This window comes from Amphimedon queenslandica, unplaced genomic scaffold (assembly GCF_000090795.2).
Source record: "Amphimedon queenslandica unplaced genomic scaffold, v1.1 AMPQUscaffold_13068, whole genome shotgun sequence".
Taxonomy (NCBI): domain Eukaryota; kingdom Metazoa; phylum Porifera; class Demospongiae; order Haplosclerida; family Niphatidae; genus Amphimedon; species Amphimedon queenslandica.
The window spans coordinates 23,772-36,903 of NW_003546696.1; the positions used below are offsets into that span (position 1 = coordinate 23,772).

The 13,132-nt window shown below is 37.2% G+C and overlaps 4 protein-coding genes across 5 annotated transcripts; 2 read left to right on the top strand and 2 right to left on the bottom strand.

Moving 5' to 3' along the window:
* Window positions 1–17: 17 nt before the first annotated feature.
* On the bottom strand, window positions 18–5,232 carry LOC100640426 (myotubularin-related protein 3-like). Its single transcript, XM_011408212.2, has 12 exons — window positions 5,095–5,232; window positions 4,937–5,030; window positions 4,614–4,842; window positions 4,206–4,357; window positions 4,045–4,153; window positions 3,761–3,874; window positions 3,089–3,460; window positions 2,394–2,763; window positions 1,943–2,110; window positions 743–1,648; window positions 543–682; window positions 18–484 (listed from the first exon to the last, which is right to left on the bottom strand). The coding sequence occupies exons 2-12, from the start codon at window positions 5,007–5,009 to the stop codon at window positions 295–297; spliced, it is 2,823 nt and encodes a 940-aa protein (XP_011406514.1). The 5' UTR covers window positions 5,010–5,030; window positions 5,095–5,232; the 3' UTR covers window positions 18–294.
* LOC100639794 (vacuolar protein sorting-associated protein 29-like) lies at window positions 5,233–6,957 on the top strand. The gene is made up of 7 exons (XM_003389450.3): window positions 5,233–5,305; window positions 5,373–5,447; window positions 5,514–5,630; window positions 6,138–6,245; window positions 6,310–6,360; window positions 6,459–6,535; window positions 6,633–6,957. Exons 1-7 carry the CDS (start codon window positions 5,300–5,302, stop codon window positions 6,748–6,750), a joined length of 552 nt encoding a protein of 183 aa, XP_003389498.1. The 5' UTR covers window positions 5,233–5,299; the 3' UTR covers window positions 6,751–6,957.
* A 19-nt stretch (window positions 6,958–6,976) lies between these two features.
* Window positions 6,977–8,148, top strand: LOC100640554 (intraflagellar transport protein 22 homolog). Its single transcript, XM_003389456.3, has 4 exons — window positions 6,977–7,068; window positions 7,115–7,389; window positions 7,446–7,552; window positions 7,849–8,148. The coding sequence occupies exons 1-4, from the start codon at window positions 7,027–7,029 to the stop codon at window positions 8,001–8,003; spliced, it is 579 nt and encodes a 192-aa protein (XP_003389504.1). The 5' UTR covers window positions 6,977–7,026; the 3' UTR covers window positions 8,004–8,148.
* LOC100640681 (nucleoporin GLE1-like) lies at window positions 8,079–13,043 on the bottom strand. Of its 2 annotated transcripts, none has more exons than XM_020001474.1 (16): window positions 12,947–13,043; window positions 12,781–12,905; window positions 12,609–12,723; window positions 12,411–12,559; window positions 11,535–11,595; window positions 11,353–11,420; window positions 11,080–11,269; window positions 10,610–10,829; window positions 10,364–10,467; window positions 9,886–10,095; window positions 9,319–9,497; window positions 9,142–9,262; window positions 8,978–9,082; window positions 8,776–8,858; window positions 8,656–8,719; window positions 8,079–8,292 (listed from the first exon to the last, which is right to left on the bottom strand). In XM_020001474.1, the coding sequence occupies exons 1-16, from the start codon at window positions 13,025–13,027 to the stop codon at window positions 8,200–8,202; spliced, it is 1,968 nt and encodes a 655-aa protein (XP_019857033.1). In that variant the 5' UTR covers window positions 13,028–13,043; the 3' UTR covers window positions 8,079–8,199. The 2 variants fall into 2 exon arrangements, with proteins under 2 accessions (XP_019857033.1, XP_019857032.1); XM_020001473.1 differs by having other exon boundaries at window positions 10,568–10,829.
* Between the last annotated feature and the right edge of the window lie 89 nt (window positions 13,044–13,132).

Below are 13,132 nucleotides of genomic sequence, written 5' to 3' on the forward strand. Positions count from 1 at the left end.
AAATTATTATAAACTTGGATAATATGACAAAAAAACAATAAAAGAGAGAATTAAAAAATCTAACAATGATAATATCAATTTAAAATAAAATACTGTGAAAATAGCTAGAGTGAAAGATAGAGAGGATCGACCTAAAGACAGTCTTATCATACAAACCTGACCACCAAAACGTGGCTATAACATGATACTATAAATAGAACAGTGTTACTAAAAATAGAACACGTCGTCTATTTATAGATAACAGCTTAACAATACAAAAATTATGCTATTATTGTTATTTTAAACAGAGAGACATCATTTAATCTTGCTCTCTGTTTTACTTCCATTTAAGGAAGCTGCTGCTACTGGGGACTGGCATGATTTTAAATGGCCGTCTAATTTATCGAAACAGATTTTACAAACTCGTTGGTCCTTGAATAACTGCTCGTGTGGGACAGGAGTGAAGTAATTGGAACACTGCCAACAAAATATGCCACCACAACTCCTAAGAAAAGCATAATAATATCTTTATGATTACATTCTCTTCCTCTCTCTCTCTTTACCTGCAATGATGTTTTCTTTTCCCCATCCAAAATTCAGCCCCACACGGGCAGTGACTAACAGCGTGATCAGGAATCCAAGTGACTCCATTACTATCAGCAATATCAACACATGTCCAATCGCCGTTAACTGGACTTGTAGGCTACAAAAAGAGAGAGAGATAAAATTAATATCAAATTTAAAATGAATATTAATATCTTACTTCTTCATTCTTCTCATCATTTACAGCCAAGCACTCCTCTTCGTTGACCACGCTCACAAAACCCTCCCCGCTAGTAAGAGCCGATTTCACACGCTTCAGTTCCTCCTCAAGGAGATGGACCCGCTGACGAAGCAATCCTTCTAACTCCGCAACTCGTTCTTGAACCGGATCAACCTGTTTAACAAGCCCGTCTCTTCCCAATAGGCGGAGCCTGGACTCGCACTCCGAGAACACACTGTAATTGAGAGAGGTGGAGTATGAGAGCCAGGACTTATCGACAGTCGTTGCAAGAGGTAGGGACGAGTTCTTATTGACTTCCTGTACTGCAAAGGTCGTGAGAGAGGGCTCGGATGTTTCCGGAACAACACGAAAGCTCTCCTCCATGTCAGCAGCAGGGTGATTGACAGAGAGAGAGAAGTTCTGTGACTGCCAGAACACTTGACTATCAGTGACAGCAGAGGCAGGAGGTGTAGACTTTGTATCTTTAGCTTCTTCTGTTGTTTCTCCATTAATATTTCTAGCCTCCTCTTTATTTAGCTCTCCTTCTTCTTCTTCTTCTTCTTCTTTGGTCTTTCCTTCTACTGTCCCTCTCTCTCTCTCCTCCTCCTCTTCTAATGACGTGTCCCCATTAGAAACAGACACAGTGAAACTCTTATAAACACTCTCATCTCCCTCGCTCTCCTTGTCCTCTTCGACATGGAGAGACAGAGAGGGAATAATCCCGTTACTCTTTACTGGTACATGTAAGTGACCATTTGGTTTCTCCCTAGTGGGCGTGGAAGGTAGGAGGGGCCTGGAAGAGGGCGGGGGAGGGAGGGTAGTTGTGTAACGGGTTAGAGGTAAATGGAGGAAAAGCTCTCGCCATAACTTGAGGGAGCGAACTTGATAATTAGGACACAGAACAACCTGTGGACATATTAATTAATGATAATTTAACTTTATTAGTAATTGATTGACAGTGACTGCATTTACATGTATAAAGTTGCTCCAAACTTAAGCCAAAAAACCATGGACTATAATGCAGGGTACTGTACATGTGTATGTCATAAAAATAAATAGGACTGAATTCTCCATTTTTATATTTATTTCTGATGCATGTACATGTACATGTTCTTTTTTTACTACTTTTCCAATACACATGTACACGTACTGTTAAACAGCATGCACATTGTATTGTATCATAGCCTTGTAATATCTTACTTCGTCGCCATTTTCTTTATAAATAGCATTAGTTATTTCCCTTTCTTTCTCCAAACAGTCCCAGAGTGACAATGTCTGGAGTCTGACCAACTCTCTCTCTCTTTCTTGCTCACAGTTGCCAAGGAATGTCCCGTAGAGCTGAGAATAACAATGCTGGGCCAATTTAACCTATAATGATAACAATAATTAATAATAATAATAATTAATAATAATAATAATGATAAAATTATAATGTACATATATGTACATGTACTGTACATATTTTCCTAATCACATGACATTACTACTACTACCAATTCAACTGAATCAAGTGGATGAGTAAAAACACTACAGAAATAGTACTACTGTCCTGCAGATACATGTAGTTGTGAAAGGGGTTCAAAAATACAATGGATAGGTTTTCAAAATTATCCTGGGTTACTCATAAAATTTTTCATCATCATAGACTAACCAGGAAGATGCTATTAAACTCAAACGAAGTTGGAAACTGATTACTGATTTGATAAAGACAATCAAGCCACTGGAGGAATACAGGGCTTTGCTCCCCATCGGGCCCAAAACCACATCGATCGGAGAACTTGTGTCCAAAACTAAGCCACTCCCTTTCAACAAGGACACGAAAGCCTTCCAGCGAGCGATAGTACGGATCCAAGAGGAGCTGGGCCAGGGAAGTGATCTGTGTTGTTCTGTCCCAACCATCGCTGCAATGAATGAGAACCGGTCTGGAGTGATGGTGGAGTGTATTGGATACTTCGACTGCTGTTTGTAGCAGCTGGGAGATGTTCTGGAGCCAATGGGTTCCCTCCAATTGAGAGAAAAATCTAAGAAAGGAGAGAGAGGGGGGAGGGGGTAGAAGAGAAGGAAAAGAGAAGAACAAAGGATTTCACAATTGCATAAATGATAAAATGGTACGTGTACGTGTACATTAGTGGAAGGAGAAAGAGAAAGTAAAGTATAAAGATAATGATCCTAGACACAAGAAGGAAGCTAAGAGAGCAGCTATCACTAACAACTAACAATAACAATAAGTGTAACTCAATCTAGTGAGTATACTATGTATTTGTGTGTGGATCAATAATACTATAATAAAGAAATAATTATATTAAATTAGTATGTTTATGTAAATGTACATACAAGTACATATACCTAATTTGTTCATTTCCAGATAACAAGTTTCTCAGTGATCCAAAGCTAGTCCTCACAGAGTGAATATTAGGCAGTCCTTTATAAACAATCTCACAGTTCGAGTAATAATCTTGATGCTCACACCCTCCGCCTTTCGCCCTGTTACCAAAAGCCGCGGTATAAGATCTTAAATCAACGACAAGTAGCGAAGGGGTCTGGCCAACTCCATTAGTAATTTTCTCTCCGTGTGACATAACCTCCATAGGAGGGGCGTGAGGGTGACAGGACTTAGAGAGTGCTTTTAAAAACTGCTCGTCTTCTTGGCACCTCCAGCCAAGGAAACCGACTAGAGGTTGACTAGCACGTGCTAAAACACAGCCATTGCCCTTATGCCTAAAAGAAGAGAGAGGATAGAGAGAGGGGGAAAAAGAAAGAAGTCTGTATAAACATGTACATGAACAATAAATGTACATTAGAAATGGAGACTAGAGTCTACTAGTTTATATTAAGCTTATAAAATACACATTAAAATATACAATGTACATATATATACAGTATACATGTAAATGCACAATACAGTGTACAGGTATGGTTGTATTGTACTACATTGTGTATTTAATGCAATTTCTATGCATTTTTACATTCTTTACAATCAAGTTTGTAGTACTAATAAGAGGTGGGAGGGAGGCTTACCTCCAGACGACAGCTGGTAGTCTGCTCAGCGACCGAAACTTGGAGACTTGTAACAAATCAGAGTCAGTGACAGACTGGGGAACAACAAACACTTTTGGATAGGAAGAACAGAGTCTGGAAAAGAGAGAGGAGAGAGAGAGGGAGAGAGAGAGAGAGAGGGAGGGGAGAAGTAACAAAAATAATGAAGTGGCAAAACAAAAATTTTACGTGTGAGAGAGTAAAGAAAGTGAAAGACAAATGCAAATATAAATAATCCAATTATTTATCTCATAAATAATAATTACTCGTATTTAGCATTAGCATCAGTTATTCTCCATGTGCCTGGCTTATTAAAACCAAGTCTGGAATATTCCGAAGTTAACAGCTCGGTCGATAAGGAAGGATTACCCCTCCCTGTATAACAATGGAGGAGAATTAGTGACAAAGGAGCTAATGTATCTCGTACTTTTAAGCTGTCTTTTCTTAACAGTGGAGCCATCAGATAAATAAGCATAGTGTATGAAGGCAAAAGCATCCCTGAAATTAGCTGAGGGTTTGAGGCTATCTTGAACTCTATGGCACCATAATCTACACTGTTCAAAACTATCCAGCTGCAACCTACAGAGAGAGAGAGAGAGAGAGAGAGAGAGAGAGAGGGGGGGGGAGAGACAGAGAGAGTAGAATGTAATATAAATATATGCACATGCACATACAGTGTAGCCTCTATATAATGGATACTTTTTGGGACAAGAAAGTGTCTCTGTTATACAGAGGTGTCCTTTACGTGGAGGTTATTTTATACGGTGAGGAATGTAAATGATACACTAGGTGCTGTCTTAAAATGGTTGTACATTGTCTACATGTACATGTATACCTTAAGCTCCTCCCATCTTTACAAAACACCGAAATGTCGTCAGTCACAGCCTCTATGCTCTCTATAAGACCCAATGGCAAACTAACAAAACCTTTCTCCGAAGTCAGAAAGAGCCGGAAGTTAGTGAGTACTATGAAATGAGATCCATTGTCGTGTAGGCTGATGAAACGTGACGCCTCTCCAGGAATCAACTGAAAGGGAACTTCAGTATCAACGCTACAACCATCATCTGAAGAAAGAGAGGGGGGAGAGGAAGAGAGAGGGAAAGAGAGAAGGAGGGGCATTATTAATGTGATAATTTTGCTTGTTTTTTTTCTTATTACCATATACAGGTGGGCTGTCTTGCTGTGGATAGAGTTCACTTAACAGAAGACCAGTTAAGCTGTCTTCGTCCATACCTAGCTTTCTCTTTTAAATCTGCCGAAAAGAATTGGAGAAAAAATAACCTAAAACTTTATCTTTTATATAATTTCTAGTCTACCTTTTCTCTCTCTCTATTCTTCTTCAGCACGCTCTAGCCTTCTTATCATTCAAAGAAATGCTGCAGCATTTTATCCACTTGAGAGAAGAGAGAAAGAAAGAGGGGGAAGGTCTGAAGATAAGAAACTGAGCAGACACACACTCAGTCTCTCCTCCTATTTTTGCTTTGTTGTGACGTCAAGCTTTTACACGTGACCCGAAACAAGATGGTGGTAAGCTGTGAAGAGTCTTTAACCGACCTATACCCCTCATTTCTCTCTCCTTTTCTCCCCCACACAGCTAGTACTGATCATAGGAGACTGTCACATACCGCACAGAGCAAACTCTTTACCGCCTCAGTTTAAAAAACTACTGGTAGGAGAGTTTAGATGAGCCACACCCATTTTTGAGTTACACACCTTTTCTCTCCTTTTTCTTCAGGTTCCAGGGAAGATACAGCATATACTATGTACAGGCAATCTTTGTTCTAAGGAGATGCATGATTACCTCAAGACGCTGGCTAGTGACGTACACGTGGTGAGAGGAGACTTTGATGAAGTAAGAATACATTATGTCTCCTGAAATAAAACACTGTATCTAATGCATCTATGTATATCTTCATGTATGCATGATATATACATGTACTGTATGTTCCTATCGATTTGTATGTATATAGTATAACTCGCCACCTAGCTACATACATGTACATATAATAAGACCACTTTTATATATTAAGGGCATTTATTGATATCATTATTGCTACAAAATTCTATAATAGTACATTTTAAAAGGTGTTGCCTCTGTATTAAGGATCATCACAATGGTTTAACTCCTCCTGAATATAAAAAGGCTCCAATGTATATTGCAAGTATACTGTACCTTTGTATACAGTTTTTTTAAATAAAAAAGTTGGTCTAGCATTCACGTGTGCATTAAATGCAGTTGTTGTCAGCTCATCCAAGACTTCCTTTGCCAAAATTTAATACAAACATCGCCTGATGTCAATGTTTAATAAAAATACAACAACTCTTCCTACTGACTCATTGTGTTATTTTTGTGGCATAGAGTACCCAGTATCCCGAACAGAAGGTAGTTACTGTAGGACAGTTCAAGATAGGCCTAACCCACGGACACCAGATTGTTCCTTGGGGAGACATCGAGAGCTTATCTCTAGTGAGATCCATCCCCTCTCTCTCTCTCTCTCCATTTTATAATCCTTTTTCTTTTACCAATACAGGTTCAAAGACAATTAGATGTGGATATTTTAATCTCAGGCCACACACACAAAGTATGCATGCACGCATGTAACTTTACATTGATTGTTTGATTGATTTTGATTTGATTTTGATTTGAATTTGATTTTGATTTAAATTGTTTTTGTTATAGTTTTCGGCTGTAGAGAAAGAAGGAAAGTTTTACGTTAACCCAGGTTCAGCAACTGGTGCATACAACGCCCTAGATGTGTAAGTATATGTAATATTATAATTATAAGTTAAGGTACCAAGATAATGATTGGCTAATAAAGTTCAATCTTATTATTATGCCTACATGTATTTGTAGTGATGTAGTACCTTCGTTTGTCCTAATGGACATCCAAGGGTCCCAGATTGTTGTCTATGTGTACCAGCTGTATAAAGACGTCAAAGTACAAAAGATTGAGCACAAGAAGAAGACATAGGAGGAAAAGAAAGATAATAAACCGTTTTATTCTTTAATAGTCGTGTATTCGATTTCTCTTTACTCTCCGTACACTATGTGTGTGTGTTATTATTAGATAAATTTATAATGTATCCGAATTGTTTGTATGTATGTGCTTATTTGTGTGTCTAAAAGGCTAATGATTGATTATTTTTACCTACAAAAAAAGGCAAAAAATTTTGAAATACTTATGAGGAATCACAGAATTAGACATTTGTGGGCGTGGTCACGTTGTCCCAGCAACCAATAAATAAAGATGGCGCTGAAGGCAAAGATTCTTGTTGGCGGACCACAAGAGGTAAGAACGTACTGAAAAGACTTTTATAATGTCCTATTATGTGTAGTCAGGTAAAACCTACGTCTCTAACGTATTAGCTGATGCGACAGAGAGTCTGGGAGGCGAATACCAACCAACAAAGGGAGTGAGATTGTTAGAGTTTGAAGTGGATGGAGAGAGAGGGAGAGGAGAAGGACTGGTGAGAGTTGGAGTGGAGCTCTGGGACGCTGGAGGTGGGAAGGAGTACGAGACATGCTGGCCTGCGTTTGCTAAAGAAACAAAAGGCTTAGTCCTAGTCTACAACCCAGCAGTATCAGAACAAAGCAAAGTAGTTGAGAAATGGTACGTCATTCATTTATTATAAACCAGTGTGAATAGTTTTACATCTATGCATGTAGGTACAAGTATTTCGTGAAACAGTACGGGCTGAGAGACAGTCAATGCATGTTACTAGCTATTCATAAATCAGACAGTCGGCCTGCACAAGATTGGACAGTACCTCCTGGTAAGACACAGAGATTATAATAAATCATTTTTAATATTGCAATCACATTATTTGACTGAAAAAAGGCAGCAATATTTGCACATTGAAATAAAACTGAAAAGTAAAGTTTGCAGCTCATATCTATCATCTACATGTACATGTATGTACAATAATAATCTCAATATATACATGTACATGTTGCTTTATTTTAAAGACTAATAGTAGAACTGTACTTTGATTGCTACATGTACATGTAAATTGGAACTAGTCATGGTAGAAATGAACATACAGGTACATGTATTTTGTATCTCTTGTAGCTCTACAGAGTGTGAGGTGCACTCATTTTGCCATTGATGACAATCCTGATGCTATCAAGAAAACATTTACCGATTTCATAATGGAGCTACTGAATATCATACAAGAGAAGCAGGAGAAAGAAGAGCAGGGGATAGTAGGAAAGAGAAAGAACTAGTAATCATTTAAACATTATTTTTATGAACCTCTTTCTACAAAAAACTCTTCCGATTCTACTTAATCAATAATACTCTTGACATTACAAGGCATGAATTTATTAGAAAAAAAATGAAAAGTGAATTGTCAAGTGATTAAAAATGATAGAAAATTATTTTACATTATTTTGTGTCTCTTTCTTACAATGATTGATTGATTCATTCTCCAATAATAGAGACTTCTCTCCTTCTCCAGAAATCATCAGTTAAAACACCATCAGGGACAGGAATACGTCCCTCCTTCATACATTTCTATTATAAAACAAAATTTCTGTAAATACATGTACATACATGTACATGTAAATGTACTGTCACTACTGTACATGGTCTTGGGCCAAATTTCATCAAAAATGAAAAGGAGAGAATCCTTCACTTTTATAATTTTACCTGACACATATACATGTACTTATGTTGTGTAAAAAGTGTGAGATGATTTCAATCAAATTTGGATTTTTTTTTACAAATTTTTAAAGTTGCTCTAAAATCAGGCCAAAGTCCCTGTACTATATATAGTACATGTACATGTACATGGTCTCGAGCCAAATTTCATTAAAAATAAAAAAGGAGAGATTCTACATTTTGATACAATGTAGAACATTCACATGTAGTGCCAACCTCTAAAAAGAGTTGAAGTTCAACAAAAGGTTGTCTCTCTCCAGAAGCAGTTACACTCTCAATCCTAAGAAAGAAGCGAAATATTGTCCATGTATACATGTACAGATTGTATGATTATACTTTTTTATGTACTCCTGCCATAAAAATAACACGATCTTCTTAAACTGTCGGCCATACTTCTTCATCAAGCCATGCCCAGCCACCTAAAAGATAACATCAATACAAAGATCACATTCACCATCAGTTTACATGCACTTAATATACATAATTATACACATACATGTACATGTACATGTACATGTATATTTACATGTACATGTACCTCCAATAAGCTTTTTAGTGCTATAGCAGTGATGTTATGCTGTGGCTCAGAATTAAGCAACCTTGCAATTAGCGTCCAGCCATTATCAAGGCCATGATGATTCGGCTATAAGAATAATAATTAAGTAACGATAGTAAATTTCAAGTACATGTATGTGCACTGACCACTCCCATTATAGGTGTGGTTTGAATGACAGCTGCATAAAGTTTTACACAGCCACTCAGTCTGTCATTAAACAGTTTGTCCTCCTCAAGGATCCCACCAACAACTTTATAACCTAACAACCTGAGAGAGAGAGAGAAGAGAGAGAATTAAAGGAGACATGTTGATATTTCTCATACTTTTTAAACTCAATCTCACTCATTCCTTTGTTCTTCCTGAAGTAGAGCGGTACTAGTACAGGACAAGTGTGGTAGCAGTGGGCAAGGAAAAGGTCACCAAACTCAGGGAAATTGTGCCAAAGGAGGACAACAATACCAGCCAGGGTAAAGACAAACCTCGAGGCCTCTCCAGCTTGCTCCTTATATGGATATATGGAATACAAGTACATGTAATTGTAATTTGTAAATGTTACAGGAACTGACAAAAGGTACGTACCATTTGGTGGGTAATTGAATTCATCTTTACAGTCAAAAAAGGTCAACTTGCACATGTCCAATTTAACTTATCTTTTTGGATAGAGTGCAAAAAGTTTTTTGACATTTTTTGCAATCATTGCTTTTTCAAAACCACACTTGCAAGTTGAATTTTTTAACTTTAACGATGAATTTAATTACTGTAACTGCCAAATGGTACCTTTTGTCAGTTCCAGTCACAAATGTAGGGCAAACACAATGTGCATGCATAGCTATATCTTATTTTATTAATCTTTATACATGTACAGTGTATATGCTGTGTCTTAGTCTTACTACTATTTTCCTAGCCAGTAGGTTAATGCAGTAGTCCCTGGCCAATGGATGGTCTTTCACGGTTACTCTTTTGCCAGATACTTCAATGATATCTCCAGACAACAATCTCTTTATTTGTTGGACAATATGAAGGAGCTGACTACCAGTTTGACCAGAAACCGCACCAACCATATTGACTGCTTTCTGAAGGCTGAACTTGTACTTTTTCATCTATAGAAATGAACAGGTATACATGTACATGTACATGTACATGTATGTACATGTACATGGACAATAAATCCACTCTTAATTGTGATAGTGTGGACTGATTCTTAGTGCTTTAATTTTTAGCAAATAATGAATGACTTTCATTTAGCATTTTGAAGATCCATGACTTTTTGCTAGAATCAGTATATACATGTACATGTACACACAATTAAATCTGAATTTAAGGTACATTTTACATGTACATGTAATAAGGGAGGAGTGGATGGCAAACCTGTGGATCACTTGTTTTAGAAAATGTTGCAGTCTGAGTGTTGGCTTTCTCCAATTTCTCAATCAATTCCTCATATCTTTGCAAAGCAGACTTGGGTATAATCACTGGAAAAGAGAAAGAGAGGGGAAAGAGAATGGAGAAAATAAAAGAGGGAAAAGAAATAAAGAAAGAAATCAAGACCTATTGAAGGAGTCTTTAACTAACTAAGTCCATTGTCACCAGTCGCTGCTGCTACAGGAGCAGATCCTTTTTCATTCTGAGTCTTAGCTGAAGGCGTTGTTGCTGTTCCTTGAGTCTTTTTGAGATCTTCAAGTCTTTTTCTCTCTGCCTCTCTGCCCTCCTCCTCCTTCTGCTTCTTCTGTTTCTCTATCAAGTCAGCTCCAGCTTTGTTTGCTCTCTCCACCTCTTCTTTGATGAGAGGGAGCAATGGAAGAAGACCAGTCACTAATGACTTTATATTATTTAACTAAATAAAGAGAAAAGAGGTTCATCAAATCCAACAATCAAATCACTGCTAAAAGATAAATGTACATGTACATGTACATGTACAGCATGTTAGTGCAGTACTCTTAACAAAGTTGAGGATCTGTGAATCTATAATATAATGTATACATGTACATGTACATGTACATGTATACAAAATGTACAGTTATGTACAGTAGGTAAAGTAGAGCAGTCTTTAAAATTTCTCTCCCTCTCCCTCTCTCTCCTATTACCATAAGAGGATCAGGTGATTCTGCTGCTCTTTGTTCTTCAATATTTTGTAGTATACTTGTAGCCCTTTGGTCAAACTGGAGTGGAGCATTGTTATCCATTAGTTGATGATATCGACATCCATCCAGCAGTCGCTTCCCTTTCTCTTTCAAAATCAAGACATCTTTTTCCAGTTTGCTCAACAACTCTTTTCTAGAGGAGAGAGAAAGAGAGAGAGAGAGAGAGAGAGAGAGAGAGGGAGAGCTTACAATAATTGTAAAGGAGACTCCTAATACCTTTGTTGTATTTTCAAAATGGTTTGTTTCATCTTTTCCTGGTTGTCATGTATTCGCTTCTCAGTGATCTAGCAACAATTGTAATAATAACAATAGACATACAATGTATGGGTGTAGAGTACATGTACATGTACATATACGCAGTATACATTATAAACATGTACATTGTACATGTACAGTACCTCAGAATACTCTTGGTAGCTTATTCTTATCCGCTCTTCCTCTTTCTCTGCTTCCTGCATTCTATTAATAGTAACATAATTAATGGTACATCAGACTAAGAGCAACACTCATAATGAATTGGCATATGCATGTACATGTAATGGTCATAACTCAAAAAATTGAAGTCGGAATCAGCTCAAACTTTCTACGTAGCATAAGTACATCAATATGCATCAGAAAATGTATTAAAAATTGGGGGTGATTTTGGAGCCATTTTTTGGAAAAAACCATGGGCTATAGTACAGGGTATTTTTCCGAAATTTGGAGATTTAAAAAAATGGCCGTAACTTAAAAAATTGAAGCCGGAATTGGTTCAAACTTTCTACATAGCATAAGTACATCAATATGTATCAGAAAATGTAATAAAAATTGGGGGTGATTTCGGAGCCATTTTTTGGAAAAAACCATGGGCTATAGTACAGGGTATTTTTCCGAAATTTGGAGACTTAAAAAAATGGCCGTAACTCAAAAAATTGAAGCCGGAATTGGTTCAAACTTTCTACATAGCATAAGGACATCAATATGTATCAGAAAATGTAATAAAAATTGGGGGTGATTTCGGAGCCATTTTTTGGAAAAGGGTATTTTTCCGAAATTTGGAGATTTTAAAAAATGGCCGTAACTCAAAAAATTGAAGTCGGAATTGGTTCAAACTTAGTACATCAATATGTATCAGAAAATGTAATAAAAATTGGGGGTGATTTCGGAGCCATTTTTTGGAAAAAACCATGGGCTATAGTACAGGGTACTTTTCCGAAATTTAGAGTATTAAAAAATTGTCATACATGTAGTGGTGTACATGTACACGCACCCTCTCTTTTATGCAAATATCTTACAAGGAATGCTCATCCATCGTTCTTTGGAAACTATCATCTTCTCTCATCATTTGAAGTCGTTCCTCTCTCTCACTAGTCCGGAGACTATGCTCTGATAGTATCCTCTTCTTCTCTTCAAGAAAATGTGACCTCCTTTTTTTTATACACTCCTAGAGACAAAATTAATATAAAAACAAGCCATTTTCTCTCTCTCTTTACTGTAATCTCCTTTGTCTCATCATCTGAAAGTACATCAGTATCTATCCTTTTACTCCAAGATGGTGGAGACTGGGGTAAAGTTGTCGACGTTAAAATTAAATTATTTGTCTCGTCTCTAAAATAATTTGTACATGCATGTACGTACATGTAACGTAATCGTCACATGACTTACAGAGATGCTGGTGGTGTCGGTTCTGGGGAAGGTAAAAGGGGAGGAGATTTTGGGCGTGGTCTGTTATACTTTTGAGTAAAAGAATTGTGGATCCCCGGGGGGCTTGAGATATTGTTTAATAATTCCTAAAAATAAAGAAATTAAAATGAACACAGGAATTTTTTACCAGTTGTTCCTTTGGTGAGAGAGGATCTAGAGCTAGCCGTCCTTTTGGAGTGTCTTTTAATGCCTCCACGATAGACGCCATGTTTAAGGGATGACCACGCCTTAATTGGCGGGAAATTCGACCGCCAAACAATAATTCGTAAATTAATGTGTAATTATCATCATTGCAGTTGCAGATTCTTTTAAA

Excerpts from the sequence above, each read along its gene's own strand:
- LOC100640426 (XM_011408212.2), bottom strand. The coding sequence starts at position 5,009 with ATGGACGAAGACAGCTTAACTGGTCTTCTGTTAAGTGAACTCTATCCA. Across the intron at positions 4,358-4,613 it reads AAAGATGGGAGGAGCTTAAG|GTTGCAGCTGGATAGTTTTG; the intron begins GTATACATGTAC and ends CTCTCTCTGTAG. Across the intron at positions 3,461-3,760 it reads CTACCAGCTGTCGTCTGGAG|GCATAAGGGCAATGGCTGTG; the intron begins GTAAGCCTCCCT and ends CTCTTCTTTTAG.
- LOC100639794 (XM_003389450.3), top strand. Across the intron at positions 5,631-6,137 it reads TGAGAGGAGACTTTGATGAA|AGTACCCAGTATCCCGAACA; the intron begins GTAAGAATACAT and ends TTTGTGGCATAG. Across the intron at positions 6,536-6,632 it reads GCATACAACGCCCTAGATGT|TGATGTAGTACCTTCGTTTG; the intron begins GTAAGTATATGT and ends ATGTATTTGTAG.
- LOC100640554 (XM_003389456.3), top strand. The coding sequence starts at position 7,027 with ATGGCGCTGAAGGCAAAGATTCTTGTTGGCGGACCACAAGAG. Across the intron at positions 7,069-7,114 it reads TTGTTGGCGGACCACAAGAG|TCAGGTAAAACCTACGTCTC; the intron begins GTAAGAACGTAC and ends TATTATGTGTAG. Across the intron at positions 7,553-7,848 it reads AGATTGGACAGTACCTCCTG|CTCTACAGAGTGTGAGGTGC; the intron begins GTAAGACACAGA and ends TATCTCTTGTAG.
- LOC100640681 (XM_020001473.1), bottom strand. The coding sequence starts at position 13,027 with ATGGCGTCTATCGTGGAGGCATTAAAAGACACTCCAAAAGGACGGCTA. Across the intron at positions 12,906-12,946 it reads TCTCACCAAAGGAACAACTG|GAATTATTAAACAATATCTC; the intron begins GTAAAAAATTCC and ends CTTTATTTTTAG. Across the intron at positions 11,270-11,352 it reads ATTTTGAAAATACAACAAAG|AAAAGAGTTGTTGAGCAAAC; the intron begins GTATTAGGAGTC and ends TCTCTCCTCTAG.